Source organism: Euleptes europaea, chromosome 11 (assembly GCF_029931775.1).
Source record: "Euleptes europaea isolate rEulEur1 chromosome 11, rEulEur1.hap1, whole genome shotgun sequence".
Classification (NCBI taxonomy): domain Eukaryota; kingdom Metazoa; phylum Chordata; class Lepidosauria; order Squamata; family Sphaerodactylidae; genus Euleptes; species Euleptes europaea.
The window spans coordinates 55,326,813-55,343,441 of NC_079322.1; the positions used below are offsets into that span (position 1 = coordinate 55,326,813).

Genomic DNA, 16,629 nt, shown 5'->3' on the forward strand with positions numbered 1-16,629 from the left:
GATTTATGGGTTCCAAACAAGCTCTTATGGGCTAAATAAAGACACCTTAGGGACTGTGGGGGATCAAGCAGGTTGTCATTTGCTTACTGTAACTTAGAATTTCTAGGAAATATTTATGCCTTTGCTATGGGGGTGGAGAGAGAGGGCTAGCTATGGAAGCTTCATAGCTGATTGGAAGTTATATATAATTAACATGGGAACTGGGATTGTGTTTTTTAAAAAGAAACTCAATCATCCCATTAACAGTTTGGAGCATAATCTGCATTCTAGTTTTGCAACAATGGGTTTGCTTGCATTAGTACCACTTACTTTATCTGCTGTAAATACCCTCTTGCTTTGTTTCTATGCACTGGGAACAGGTCCTAGCATATCACAGTCACATGACTACTAAAATGTAAGTGATATGTGTATCCGAACAGAAAGATGCAGTCTCTCTTCTTCCCTGTTACCTTAATTCCCCTCCTCTCCTTACCTTTGCCCCTCCTGGTTTCTTCCATTTCTGTTCTCGCTTTCCTATCTGAGGTTGTGTTAATTGCTTTGTTCATCAACATAAATAGGAAACAACTGCCATAAAGCATAGGTTCATCATTAGTACTCAGATCCGCATGAACACATGAAGCTGCCTTATACTGACTCAGACCCTTGGTCCATCAAAGTCAGTATTGTCTACTCAGACTGGCAGCAGCTTTCCAGGGTCTCAGGCAGGAGTCTTTCACATCACCTACTTGCCTAGTCCCTTTAACTGGAGATGCTGGGGATTGAACCTGGGACCTTCTGCAAGCAAAGCAGAGGCTCTGCCACTGAGCCACAGCCCCTCCCCAATAGCATTGGTATAGATAGCATTGGTACATCTGCAAAGTGTAATCTCTTCACTACTGAATCAACAACGCTTGAGTTATCCATGATTAGTTACCATTATCCAGCTACTAATATGCCCTAACATGCCATGACAGAAGTATTTTAAAAATAGCATTTTTAAGGCAGATGGGACAACAAACTTCAGAATAGGGATGCAAAGCAGCTTATGCCATCCCCCTCTCCCCCATTTTATCCTCTTGCCAACCCTGTGAGGCAGGCTAGGCTAAGTGTGTGTTACTGGATTCCAACTTGGGTCTCCTAGTCCAATGCTCTAACCACCATATTCATCTCGCCAATTACATCGACTACTTTGCTTTCTGTAATATAGATTTCTTTTTCCAAACTAGGTTTCCTTATAAAACAATGTATCCATTGGTAAGTCATTAGAATTTACATGCTTACAAATTTAGTGTTTCTTGGCACTTGCATGCAGTTGGTTGTAACTGTGCTGTTGCAGTGAATTGTGATTCTCTCTCATTGTAGCACTATATATAAGCTTTTAAATCCAGAAAAAGGGCCAAGATCTTACAAAACTGTGATCCATGTATCCTAGCCACCATCTCATGAACTGAATTTTGGAGATACATTAGACACCCATGGAACTTGCCTGACTACTTCCAGTCACACTTCCCTCTAACAAACTGTGCTAACAGCCAAGGAACCCACTGAGGATCAACCAGTTATTGCTATATTATATATAGCCATTTCATTTTATTTCATAGGTTGATAATAACCCCATTATACTAACATGTAGCACAGCACAAAATGAACTTTGTGCAGGCTTCATATTACAATAAAAGCAGAAATTGTTTAGTTTCTTTCAAAAGAAACGTTAACGGCCAGCTTAGGTTATCAGTGAGAACGGGTCTGAGTTCCATCTCCCCTTAGCCATCTTTAACCACAATATCTACAAGTCTTACCTAGCTCCGGAGGCAGCACAGTGAGTCGGTTCCCTTGGATATGAAGTTCTTTAAGCTGAGTGAGTTCACCAATTTCTTTAGGCAGTGATATCAAGTCATTATCCCGAAGGCTGATCTTCAAGGAGACAGTGGGTGAGACAGACACACCGTTGAAAGGAAGCAGACATTTGGGGGGACAGAACACATCACAGACAAATGTCTTACACAGCATTCTCATCCAGACCTTTAGTTTTCCGCCACTTCCTCTCACCCCACATATTTAATTCCTCCAATTTACTTACAAGTGCCTACTGATTAACAATAGGCAATGCCAGGCATAGAGGCTAATTCCTGCACCACCACCCTCCCACTACTTTTCGCAAATTGACTTGATTCCACTCTTACCAGGGCCGCAAAAGTGAATTGATTTTTTTCAAGAATTTAGATAAATTACTTACTATCTGCAACTTTGTGAGCTTCCCAATATCTGGTGGCAGGATTTCAAAATCGTTGTCACTTAGATAGAGTGCACGCAAGGTGGCTGCAAATTAAACAGCAATATATAAACAGGGTGGCATACAACCCAACCATTTGAGGTCTGATCAATACTGAAGTGTCAGGTTTGATTAATAACCCTGACTTGGTGAAAAGCCTTTGACATACCCAAGGCTCACAATAATAACAAGCAGGTCAAACTTAGATTTACTGGCTTATTGTACTGTTGGTCTGCTCAGGAAAACATCTATATCCAAAAGGACTGACACAATTAACAACTCCTACAACATCAGACGCTGGCAGCTTGGAGAACACAGTTTCCATGCGAGGCTGCAAGGACACAAGCCCAAATTACTTTCTGTTACTTTCAATTCCTAATCATTGTGCAGATTTGCAATAGAAAATAACCTCCCACCCACCCCCACCCGAAAAAGCTCTGGTCGGTCCCTACTTATCTATTATGTCTACAAACAGCATAACCAAGAACCCAATTTAATAGAACATACCAACTTTTGTGTGTATTTATACAAATCTTCTATCTGCACTAAAGACAGAGACAACATTTGATGTGCATTTGGCAGAAGGGGACAGGGGAAAAAAAATCAAGGCATTTTAATTAGTTTTATTTTTATTTATGGCCCCCAAGGCTCAGAACACACTTGGAAATCCAGTGGGGAGGAAGGATATTATACTGAAGGTCTTTCAGTAGTAGACAGAATCTCCAAACTTAGATCAAGACTGTCATTTCTAGTTACACGGGGGGTGGGGAGCTAATATTTCCATTCTATACCACAGAGGAAGCAACAGCCAGTCTTTGCCCAAAATTAAAGAGTAGCACTATCTGCAGGAAGAAAATTTCATTTTATATATGTCATGCACATTAATTCAAACCTCATTTTTTAAACAAGTAAGAACATACTTAATTTTAATCAAGAAAAGCAGATTGGGAGTTAATTGCTAGCTATCTTAAGTTTCTCCTTCACTGACCTAGGAGGGTGCTACGTTTGTCAAAGCTTTAGCTAAGTATGAAACGGAATAAAAGAAAATATAACCAAGTAACCAGCTCATACCAAACTGCCAGCCAAGTCCACTTAACTCCTACCAGCAACAGGTGATTGTAGATCAAAGACACATATTGCTGAGCTAGGCTGAAAAATATTCAAGGAGGCTCACAGGAGGAAGAAAATATATATCTAAAATATTCTTTTCAGAGTTCAGTCTCTCTCAAATAAATTTCATCTGCAGAAAGCAAAGAGACTTTTTCAAAATGATTTAAAGTGTTCTTTAAAATCAGTTTCTTACTTAGATAGAAGAAGTTTCCAGGCAGTGAATTTTCATTTAAGTTGTTGTAAGTCAGGTCAAGAACCTCCAGGGCTGGTAAGGAGCCAAATCCTCGTGGCAAGGAGTTGAGCCTGTTCATGCTAATAAAAAGGGAAGATGGTAAAGTGGACATGGCAAGCAATGACTAGAAAGTGTGCGTCTCAGTTTAAGGCTACACCTCCATTTATTTATTCAGTTTAATATTTGCAAGCCATCTTCTCTGCTACCAGGTGGCACCCAAAGCAAAAGAATTTAAAAAGTGAAATAAAATAGAAGTACATGAATAAAGTACAGCCAGTTAAAATTCAGGACAGGCAAAAGCAGCATCCTTGTACAGAAAACCAAGCCAATAAGCCTGTAATCATCACAAATGCGAGTCATCCCATGTTCTGTAACAGGAAATAAAAATATTGTGATTAAAAAACTGCACACATTTAGCAAACGCATGATATCATTTTTTCCTGTTTGTTCTAATCATAATGCTTACAGCATGATCCAGTCCCTGATAAATCCACCCCCCTTGCCATCCTGACTCTTTACTATTTATAAGACCAGTGTGGAGTAGTAGTTCTAGGGATAATAGGCTGTACTCTGCCATCTTTTCCACTCAATCTTGTTTCCCTTTCTCACTGCAGCCCCAAATCAGGTGTGCCTTTTGTCTATGTGAGTCCCACAATCCCTGGCATAGACTTTTTGGTGATCAAAAGGGGGCTGACAAACAGGTAGGATACAACTCATCATCTTTGGAGTTTGGGGGAGATATGGTATTTTCCAGTACTGATACCATTCACAGGGGAAGTTGCTAATTGTCACCCTAAACTACCAGACGGGGTGCCAAATAGGACATCAATCTGGAGAAGAGGAGTTGAGCGGGGACCTGATTGCTCTCTTTAAGTATTTTTAAAAGCCTGTCACTTAGAGAAGGGTAGAGAGCTGTTCCTGTTGGCTGCAGAAGATAGGACTCGCAATAATGGGTTTAAATTATGAGCGGAAAGGTACTGGCTGGATATTAGGGGAAAAATTCTTACACTAAGGTCATTTATTCATGGCTGTTTGCTGCTGTTTCGATGCTTTGTTGGTCTGGACCTTATTTTCTATTTTTCACAGCTGCCCCGAGGTAGCCCATAAAATTCGCAGCAAACCAGCAGCAACTTAAACCTGTGTTGCTACGATCTTTCCCTTTGCCTCGCCCTTTCTGCCAGAGGGTCCCATGAAAAACTCCTGGAGTTGAATTTCTTCTCCCCGCCCATCCTGGCAAATGTCTCCTCCCTCTCCTACGTCTCCCCGCCCACAGGGACGGCTATTGGCCAAGGGTTCTTTTTTTGTTCCTACCAGAAGCCCGCCCCTTTCCGTGCACTTTGCACGGCCACTAGATCTGCGCTTGAGTGCCAAATCCAAATCTCTATGGCAAGATTAGAAGAGATGTGTGGCCTCCCATGCATAAATGGCCCTGGGCGCTTTGGCTGCTGCACTAATGAAGAAAGAAAAAATAAGGGGGAAACAAAGAGGTGGAGGTGAAAAAAAAAAGGAGCGTGAGCGTAAATCACGAGGGGAGAAGTGAAAAGAACTATTCCAAAGGGGGACGAAGCAACAAGTTAGGACACACCATCAGAAAAGGGGGGGGGGACTAAAAGAGAAACAAGGAAAGCAGACAGAAGCAGAAAACAGAAGTCAACGGGAAAACGAATCCAAAGCTGAAAGGGAAGGGGGGGGAACTGTGCCGAGTCAAAGCAGAAAGGGAGACAAGGGCAGTTTATGCAGGGGAGGTTTTGCCTTGGATTTGACGCTCTCTCTAGATGCACATTTTCCCCATCCAAATTCTCAAAACTCTGCATTGGGGGCTTATTGTTGAGTTTTGAGAATTCGGAAGGGTAAATGTGTATCCAGAGAGCGGCAAATCCAAGGCAGAACTCCCCATGCATTCGGTTGCATGAAAGTGGAGTCGAGCGGTTTGGAGCCCGATAGGAGTTCTCCTTCCCCCACTCCTTCGAATGTCTCCCCTCTATGGAGCTACGATGGGCGGAGTTGTGACGGAGGTGGGGCGGGCCTCAATAGTGAGCTTGTTGGCAGGAGGAGAGCTGAACGGTCAGGGGCAGACACAACCGCTGTCAAATGCTGCGGCCTTTTTCTCATGAGTAATCCAAGCTACATCGGGCTTTATGAATTAGATTCGATTCCATGAATAATTTTTAAGTTCGGTGTTTTTTTTTACTCCGCCTCAAGAGAGCAGCAATTTTTTGAGTGAATAATTGACCTAAGAGTTGTTCAGCAGTGGAATTGTCTGCCCAGGGAGGTGGTGAACTCCCCCTCACTGGCACTCTTCAAGCAGCAGCTGGACCAACACTTGTCAGGGATGTTTTAGGCTGCCTCTGCATTGAGCAGAGGCTTGGACTAGATGGCCTATATGGCCCCTTCCAACTCTATGATACCTGGACAAGGATATAAAGAACTGCAGTTAGTTCTACACAATGACAATTGCTTTTGAAACTAAGATGACTTTAAAAAGCAGCTGGTGATGAGGCATGCACAAACTTAGCAAAACTCTAATCAACATCCCCCTTTTTTTGTCAAGTCAAGCCTTTTCGAAGTTTTGCATGCAGGTGGTATTTCAAGCGGTTTTGCATTTGCATAGTGGCTGAATAACTGCAGATCATACATGCTTGAGTACTGTGTCCCAGGTCATCATGATGTCTCTTGTAGAGACAAGTTAAGTTACATGTATTGCTTTTGCACTTACACAGATGGCAGCATGCCTCCCCTTGCATTTCACAGCCATGACACCTTTCTTTGTGTGTGCGTGTGTGTTACATACCCTTAGGCAATTTCTTTTCAGGTTCCCAGGCTGGGAGCTCTGGGCCTGCAATTCCCTGCAGAGTTACTACTCTGTAATGTAAGAGTACTCCTAATGGAATTAAAAACCAAAACCCTTGGCTAATTTCTCTTCAGAATGGGAGGTGCCAGCAGAAGAGGGAGCCCCAGGAAAGCAGCCTGAGAATGCATATGTGCAACTGACGTTTTGCATAGCTCAGAAACTGTGCACACTGTTTGAATACAGTTTGCCGAACATACAACCATACTGATCACAACCTGCAGGCATCTTGTGAACAAAACCATGAGAATAAAACACACCTGTAGTCCCACCCATTGCAGGTACAGGGACAAGAGATTAAATATGCGGCAATAATTCACACTGCGTTTTTTTCCTATGCATAACAGAGAACCCAGAAGCAAGCGAACACATGGATGCTTATTACTACTCTCATGAGAAACACGTAATTTGTTTGTTTGTTTATTTATTACATTTTTACTCCCTCCTCCCCAGCCCAAAGGCTGGGCTCAGGGTGGATTACAAAATCTAGATGCAAATTAATTAATGCAAACTAACAAAAACTGGGGAATGTTGTTCCATCCTTTGTATATCATATACTGCTTTTAAATTTTAAAGTCAGGGAATTAGGGGAGAATCATATTAAACAGCTCACTAACTCATATTATTCTACCTTCCTTTCGTTTGGGGAAAACAGGTGAGTTAAGTATTAGTAGAGATAATGTATTTCTATTTTCAGACTAGTACAAAAGATCAGAGGCTTGGGCACTTCAGAGAAACTTTTCCTGTTATTCTGAACCCACTTAAGAAGAAAAGAGACTATGCCAAAACAAAAGTAAAGCAGTCTTTCCGAAAAAAAGAGGATTGTTTCCTGGACTGCACCCTATAGAGAGTTTAAGCAACCACACCAAACCCTTAGGTACGCACCCAAGATTCAAGTGTTTCAGCTTCTGAAGGCTGCTGATTTGGGTAGGCAGCTCCTCAATCTGATTGTTGAAGAAGTTGAGCACTTCTAAATTTCTTAGGTCTGCAATGTTGGGCGGCACAGCTGTAAAGAGAAAGAAACAAGTTGGGACATATGGGAAAGACCCCAGGATTTTAAACTGGAATTTATGGAATTGAAGGGTCCTGTGTTTGTGTTGTGGGATGAAAAACTTCAGTTCACCCAAGCACCTTCATGTTGATGTCACAACTGGATCACAAAGGGGAGCCGTGTTAGTCTGTCAATAACAGTAGAAAAGAGCAAGAATCCAGTAGCACCTTAAAGACTAACAAAATTTCTGGCAGGGTATGAGCTTTCGTGAGCCACAGCTCACTACTTCAGAATCTGAAGCATCCTGAAGAAGTGAACTGTGGCTCATGAAAGCTCATACCCTGCCAGAAATTTTGTTAGTCTTTAAGGTGCTACTGGATTCTTGCTCTTTTCTACAGAAAAATGGAGTTTGATTTAATCCTTTCTACGTCCCAAAGCCTTCAACTGCACTCCATGGACAAGTGGGGGTGGGGGGGTGGGGAGCATGCACATACAGAAACAAGCTGCTTTCACGTCCATCACAGATAAACTTCGGTTTGTGATATCTGAATGCAGCCAAAATTTGGGGAGCGGGACCACGGCTCAGTGGTAGGTTAAATAACTGGCATCTCCACCTAAAAGGGTCCTAGGTAGCAGGTCCTGGCAAAGCTCATAATTCTGCCCAAGTCCACGGAGAGCCAGTGTGAGTCAGAGTAGACAATAATGATCTAGATGAACCACTAGTTCAACTAGTACAGCATTATGTGTTCAAAATTTATCATCCTGACTTCTTTGGACCAGACATTTTACCCAGAAGCAATCACACAAAATTATGAAAGCAGATTTTACAGAGGCGCTTGGAAGACCATGGTGCAGGACAGAGACAGACTAGACGAGCCCTTGATTTGGAGTAGAAAGCCAATTCTTGTGTTCCTTTAACTAAGTGTTCACTCATTCACAACCCGTGAAAAGGAAGGCTATTGAATTGTACAGGTGGGCTATATAGAAAGAAGCCACGAGCAGCTGGGGTGGAGCACACAAGAAGATGTGCAGAACACTATAACTTCATTTCCCCACCTCAACCAATCTCACTCTGGACCACTTCACACATTATGTGCAAACTGTGCTTGCTGCAAGTATATCAGCATTATTAAATATCTGTGTGTGTTAAGTGCCGTCAAGTCGGTTCCGATTCATGGCAACCCTATGAATCAGTGTCCTCCAAAACAGCCTTGCTCAGGCCTTGCAAGCTGAGGGCCGTGGATTCCTTGATTGAGTCAATCCATCTCCTGTTGAGTCTTCCTCTTTTCCTGCTGCCTTCAAATTTTCCTAGCATCATTGTCTTTTCCAGTGACTCTTGTCTTCTCATAATGTGACCAAAGTGTGATAGCCTCAGTTTAGTCATTTTAGCTTCTAGAGACAGTTCAGGCTTGATATGATCTAGAATCCACTTATTATTATTATTATTTTTGGTGGTCCACAGTATTCGTAACACTCTCTTCCATTCAAAGGAATCTACATTACAGAAAACCATGTCACACAACAGGGAAGCCTTGGCTGGCCTAGAGTCCTGGGTGCACTACATGGTGCTTAGGGAGACAAGGCTGTTCTTCATTCTTTATCGAGTTTCCTGTGGGAAATATAGTTACCCCTTGGCTTCAGAGATCTCACAGGCCAAATGTTGTCAAGCTTGTCAGCAATTACACAAAGCCAAGATACTTGCTTCTTTTAAAAAGAAAGCTTTGAAAGTCTCAGAACATTCAGAATTTCATTATATCTTTTGCTCCCAATAATGGCAGAGATACTAACCAATGGGTGCTAGCCCAACTACCAAAATCACATTCCATATAGCAAGCGATAAATCGCCATGGACTAGCTAGTTAGGTGAAAACTGGCAGCGTCTAAGTACTGGGCAATTTAGGGTGTAACTATATGATATACTCAACATGTGCCAGGTAATCACAGGTGCATGGCCAGTCTTACAGTCAGACATATATCAGGGGAGTTCACCTTAAAAAGGGCTTGGCTACTTAGCCCCTGAGAGAGAGGGAAAGGAGCTTCCAGTTGCCCTCCCACTTTGCTATCAGCAGCAGAAAGGGCGGCAGTGCGGGGGCTTGTTATTCCTTTTCTCTGGCTCCATGTGTCCTTCTTAGGGCACATGGAGCCATAGGAAAGGGGTAAAAGTGTGAGTTCCCCGATGTACATGTGAGCCCGGCCGTGCACCCATGATTCAGCAGGTGTTGGGCATATTATGTTGCTTGGCCCTCGGTATCCTTGCAACAGAAGTATAACTTCAAAAGTAAGACATGTAGATTTCCACAGAGAGTTACAACATACGCTCATTGTGCCATAAACTGGTCTTTCAGATTCTTTAAGTGACAGTTTTATTTAGCATCTTCATGAATATATTTGTACAAAAATCCATTTCAAATGATGGCTCATTTGGATGGCGGTTTAAATAATCTAACGCATCAGAAGATGTTCATTAAAAATTCAACTAAATCACAATAACTTAGGCTCAGCTTTAAACAATGAACTGTTCAGCCAAGTCACATTTGGATTTACATCCCATGGGCAAAGCGCTATGATCAATACACACAAAAAGGGTTACATCAGATTAGCAACAGATCAATGTGTGGCTGTTAGAAATATGAAAAAAGCCAAAATGCATGATCTGGATACTGCTATGCAGATAAGAAATACTGGTCTTATTTTCTCTTTCAATTATTGAAGCAACATCTAAGCAAGTAAATCACGTTTATATGTTTAGTGGGGAGGAAGGATCAAACCCATTCAAGGTTTACACTGTACTCCCAATTCAGGGCATGATATTAACTTTCAACTTAATCCATAATCCAGCTATGCTGAATTTCAATAATTCAAGTTCATTTAGTCATACCAAATCTAGAGGAATGGGTTGCATCCTAGAATTTAAATGTATGGATCAGACTGCACAACAGCAATTTAGATTGTAAATTAACTATTTATTCACGTCTGAATAATTTTCTTAAGGATAGGTTGAAAAAATATCTAGTGGCATCAGGATAATCTTCTCTTCCCTTTCTCCTTTAAAACATATGAAAGTAATACTTCTACAGTTTAATGTTAGTCTTTCATTTACTATATTTTTATTAGAATCACACCATTTAATACTATGGCCTTTAATGAATATCTGCCACAGCTCTCTATAAAAGTTGGAATGTAACCCTCACATTTGTTACATTTTTATCCTACCCTCCACTAAGTGAACTCAAGGTAGCATACATGGTTATCCCCTCTTTGATTTATCCTAACAAGAACCCTACGGAATAATTTAAACTGACAGAAAGTGATAGGCCTAAGGTCACCCATGCTCAGTTCACATGTGTGTGTGTGTTAAGTGCCGTCAAGTCGCTTCCAACTCATGGCGACCCTATGAATGAAAGTCCTCCAAAATGTCCTATCTTTGACATAGGCACGGGCAAAGGGGCAATAGTTCCTTCCAGCAGGTATCTCTTACAGTTCAAGGAATGCTGTCCAAAAGGACCTTCCCACCTCCAGAAATAGCTTTTCAAGGAGATATTGCAGGAAGGAAAGAGTCAATGTGCCACCAGGAGCAATGCTTTGTGTCCTGACTCAATGCAGGAAATTATTTATTTCTGTACTGACAGTCCGCCTTTTTAACTGAGGCTCAAAGAGAATTACACAGTGTAAATAGTTAATAGTCCATACATAGAGACATCTAATTAGCACAGGGTAGGCTGATACAATCAATATGAAGAGACATTGAATGAGCAATGGACAAGGGGTATCAAAATATGAATGAGCACAGAATATTAGGCATGAAGCAGAGGGTGAATATAATTAAGAAAAATGGTATTACAGAAACAGAAGACAAAATGACAATAGGGTAATAAGTGTAGAAAAATGAAAACATGTCCTGTATATAGTGGTATAATATATAGTCTCTTTTCCCCTTTATAAAGCACCTTCCTGAACTACCTTTGCATAGTATAGCTGTATGACCTTTATAGAAAAGCTCCCTTGAACAACTCTATTGTACAATTACTATCTATAAAGTCAGAAGGATGACTACTATTAGCAAGCTCTACAGAAGTAGTATTACCGACCAAAACAAAGTTACGGAACCAGCCTAATTCAATCACCTTATTGTCATGTGCATAAATCAGTGATACTCACTCAGTGGCTTGGGAGTCACATGTGGTTCTTTGACATGCCACCTGGGACTCTTCTGAGCACCATTCCCCAATGTGGCATCCACCCCATTTCAGGAGAGTGGGCAAGGCCCTTCTCCAATGGGGCTTGTGGTTGCCAGGTGGCTCCCCCCTTGAAACAGTCACTGCTGGAGGAACAGGTGAGCTGTGAGCCTCATCCTAGGGATGGAAGTAAATGTGTCTCTTTTGATTAATGGTAATTGTGAATGTGGCTCTCTGTGCACCAAGGACTGAGTACTACTGGCATAGATAATGTCTTACTTATTGAACTCATTACCTCAATATCCCCCATATTCCTACTAAATGAGCTCTTTGTCTACATGGTTAAAACTAAATACTATAAACCAACTAGGATTAATCCAGACTAATTCAAGATTTTTAAGTCTCACTTGTCTCAATAGGATATGAAATCAGTACAACCAAAACTTCTGATTCCTCTGTGTCCTTATATTATAGATTAAAGTAAGCCATTAAATCACTACACTAAGGTGCTGGGAGAGATTTAGAGCAAAGTATCGTCAATATTCCAAGGTCACATTTAAATATTTACGTGTCTAAATAGTGCACGCATTTATATTGCTCCAAAAATAGTAGATAGTGATTTCTACACTGGGTACATATTGGTAAAATTGTACAGTCTGGTACCAAAGAAAGTCAATCCATCTTCATCACACCCAACAGTTCATCTGAAGGCACCAAAACTATCATTCAAATGTACTTAAAATAAGAGCTGACCAATTAGCTGTATATACACAGCCTTAGCCCCCACCCCATCTACCATATATATGAATAATAATACCTACAGTATTCCAGAGATCATATACTTGGAATGCTCAAGAAGTGCAACATGAGTTAACTTTAGTGTTAAATTCAGTATATAAATCTCCCCAATGCAGTGGTGAAAAGAAGTACCACAGCCCAAAGGTACTACAAAAATGAACCAAACATTTCAAACCAAACCAAACATGTATATAGGAATGCTGTAACTTTGCAAAAATCTCACCTCCTAGGAAATGTTGATCATACAGCATATTAGATTGATTTTTTTATGGCAGTCGAATCAAGCGTCTGCCAACAAATGAAAGCAGCAGGGTCACCAAGTTTTTTTTTTCTTTTTTTAAAACAGGTTTGTATAAAAAATAATTTGAAGGTCGACAACTTTTATCTGTTTTTCTCGGGAATCTTTATGAGTGGATGATTGAAGACGTGAAACTTCAATCAAATAGGACCTGAATTATATGAAAATTGGAGACCAACAACCTTTTTGTAAATACTCATGTCAAACCACTTTTCATTTGTTAAACTAAAAAGTGTCTTTTTCTTGACGATTATGGAGGAGAAAAATCAATAGCCATCTTTAAGTCAGATTGCATGATGAGAGGATTTAGCAAATATATAATCTTCTCAGGAAGAGAAACCCCCCCCACATTGCCACATAAACCGAGAACAGGGAAAAGGTTTAATATTAATTTCATTTTGACAGCCAAGGTTAATCTGCACATATTGCCTTGATGTCGCATGAAACTTAACATTTTCCTATTCAAACACTACTAACTAAAAGAGTAAAATAAGCAAGACATTTTGTTTATTTGTTTATATTATTTATAGTCTGCTTTTCTCACTGGGACTCAAAGCAGATTACAAAGAATAAGTCGATTCCATCAACAGGACGGGACATTCAGTAAAACAATACAATAAGATTTGGTTTGTAGAAGACTGGAACCAACCAGAAATCTGAAACAGAACTTAAGCAAAGTGTAAGTATTAATATGACATGTTAAAACAATGCAAAAAATACATAGTAGGATTCAACTTACAGCAATAGACAGTACAAACGATACACAGCAGTATATAGACCACAGTCCCTAGCTCTTTACCCAACTGTCTTTCAGAATCCTTTTTTACAGTACATAGAAAATTCTGTTATCTACATAGAAAATTCAGTCATACATAGTTTGCAGAAAAGCCAGGAGAGTGGGAAGTTGGGAACCTCCCTCATTCCATAAGGTGGGTGGCCACAATGGAGAAAGTACGTGAACGGGTAGTTGGTAATTTTGCCAATTTAGAGGTTGACACCTCCAGAAGCCTTGCTCAGATGGTGGAGAAGAGGAGGAGAGGTGGTCCTGCAGATACAAGGGACCAAAGCCATGAAGGACTTTTGTATGTGTTGTCACTTGAGATTAAATTCAGTAATGGGTAAACGGCAGTGGGTTGGTTAGCAGAATAGAAGGGGTACTAACACAATTATGACACACAAAATCAAACACATGGCTAAAAGGCTTTTAAAAAAAATATCATTTATCAAATCAGCCAGCCAATTAATTTTATTTTAAAAAGTACTCCCTTACACACATAGGTGGAATAGATGTTACAACGTTGTGGGGAATACCATGGAAATCCAACTCCACAGGGCAAGTAATGCTGACCTGGATTGAAATGTCTGCAGGTATTCAGCCCATGACCTACTTCAATCACAACAGAAGTTTCCACTCACAACCAACTACAAACCCCAGCTGGGAATGTCAAAAGGGCTACCAAAATTCATGTGATACGGTCTCTCAAGAGACTACGTGAAAACACTTGCATATGTAAGAACTGTAACATGATAGGCCCGTGGCAAAAAGGCTGAATTGTAGGACAAAAATCTGCTTCAAAGTTTTTTTTTTCCATTGTCCTTTGAGGTAACTATCTGTGCCTGTCTGAATGTGTAGTACACATAAGAGATGTCCTAGTACAGTACTTAGGAGCAGTTTGAAAAGATTCCCAAGGCTCTGGATTTTCTTCAAAAAGTCTTGGGTGCAAACCAACAGACCCATTCGCAACCCACTGAAATCACACAGCTCTGAAAAACCAACCAGTATCTCCAATAAAAGGAGGGGCATGTGAGGCATTCAGGGCTGTGATCCTCTCGATGGTGACCATCGTATCTTTTGATCATCTCAAAAGGAACACACGCAGAGAACTGCCGGCCGACCGTTGCCCTCTCATCGGGCCTTTGAAGAATAGTTCCAGATGCTTCCTGCCAATTACCAGCAACTTAAAAACGTCAGATGCATTAAGCATTTCTCAATAGGATCTTTTACATTTCGCTGTTAATGTTCAGGCATTTCACTGCATTTTATTTGAGAAATAGCCAGCAAAAGTAAACTAGACAATTACGAGTTATCACACACATACAAAAAGCCCCCACCATTTCCCCTCTCAGGCGTAAGAGGATATTAATGCTTTTGCAAAAAAAAAAAAAAAATTAATCAAGATGTCTTATCCTGTGCACCAGCTTCCCTCCAATAAAAATATGAAAAATAAATATACAGCTTCAAAGGTAAGGCGGAGAATCGACACAGCCATTTCAATATTCCAGTCTAACTTTAAAAGTTAACTTTCTTTCAAATGTAACCCATGCTAAGAGTTATGGGCTACAAGTAGGGTTGCCAACCTCTACGTGGAACCCGGAAATCTCCCAGAGATACAACTGATCTCCAGACAATAGAGATCAGTTTCCCTGGAGAAAATGACTACTTTGGAGGGTAGACTCTATGGCATTATACGCCACTGAGGTCCCTCCTCTCTGAAAATCCCACTCTCTCCAAATTCCATCTCTAAATCTTCAGGAGTTTCCTAGCCCAGAGTTGAAAATCCTAACTAGAAGAATACAGAACCTTTATTGGCATTTACAGTAACAAAACAAACAGGTAAAGCAGCTAGATATGGATCTAAAAAAGGAATGAATACACAGTTCATCAGAAAAATCCTAACTACAAGTTGTTCTCTTGAAGTTTGCTCCATAAAAAGTGGAGCTACGCTGTACTAACAGGCTATTGCTGGACTCAAGCAATACACTGTGTAAAGTCCTCCACCCATTCCACTTATTACATCACATCCTACTTAATCTGTGTCATTCACAACACTGTGCATTTCATTGTCCCTGCCAGCAGCAGTCAACAGTGTGGAAAGAGACAAGGGAAATGCACGTCAGGATGTCACAAGTGTAGTGCAAATTAAACTTTGCAGTGTTATTAAGAGCAGGAAAACTGTCATAAAACAGCTTGACAAAATGGATCACTCCCCCATTAAAAGTCTGGGTAAAGAGAACATTTTGGACTTGCACTGAAAGTAATGTAGGTGCCATACTCAAGGGGGGGGGAACATTCCAAAGGCAAGGTGCCAACACCAAAAAGCCCTGTCTTTGGTTGCAACCTGTCTCAACTCTACAGATACGGGCACATAGGGTGGGACTTGAGGGCTGGATGATACAGGATGAGCAATTCCCCAATGCACATTTGTGAGTAACAGCAGATAGTGCCCATGCATAGAACAAACCATCAAATGAAGCAGGCTTACAGGAAATGCAGAGGACTCTTAAATTGTGTTACTCCCTGCCCCAGGATGTGGTGATAGTTGCCAACTTGGAAGGCTTTAAGAGGGGAGTGGACATGTTCATGGAGGAAAGGGCTATCCATGGCTACTAGTCAAAATGAATACTGGTCATGATGCATACCTATTCTCTCCAGGATCAGAGGAGCATGCCTATTATCTTGGGTGCTGTGGAACACAGGCAGGATGGTGCTGCTGCAGTCGTCTTGTTCGGGGGCTTCCTAGAGGGACCTGGTTGGCCACTGTGTGAACAGCCTGCTGGACTTGATGGGCCTTGGTCTGATCCAGCAGGGCTTTTCTTATGTTCTTTGAAACAGAGCAGTTTCAATACTGACTCCTGTGCTGCTCAAAACTGAGGTCCAGGAGTTTAGGCAGGATGCTGTAGCCAACAACACTATAGCATGGGCGTTGCTCCATCAAAGGCCGAGGTTGAACTGAGCCCTTAAATATTCTTTCAAGGAGGTGGAGATACAACCCCCCTTCTAGTAGCAGGCTACATGTACTTAAAGGTGCCGTGCCTGGTGATGGTGGCAAGTATGGTGAGGGGCTGAGGTGGTTCAGGGCTTTGAGAGGCTTGAGGAGAGACCTCTGGTTCAGCAACAGGCTCTGGGGTGGAAGGTTCAGGGCCCA

The 16,629-nt window shown here is 41.3% G+C and overlaps 1 protein-coding gene across 1 annotated transcript in view; it reads right to left on the reverse strand.

The window, feature by feature from the left end:
* Nucleotides 1–16,629, reverse strand: part of RSU1 (Ras suppressor protein 1) — an 83,301-nt gene that overhangs the window by 50,421 nt on the left and 16,251 nt on the right. Inside the window, exons 3-6 of the mRNA XM_056857418.1 lie at nt 7,327–7,447; nt 3,555–3,673; nt 2,216–2,298; nt 1,779–1,893 (exon numbers count right to left, since the gene is read on the reverse strand). Coding sequence (XP_056713396.1) covers nt 1,779–1,893; nt 2,216–2,298; nt 3,555–3,673; nt 7,327–7,447 — 438 coding nt within the window. The remainder of the gene's footprint in view (nt 1–1,778; nt 1,894–2,215; nt 2,299–3,554; nt 3,674–7,326; nt 7,448–16,629) is intronic.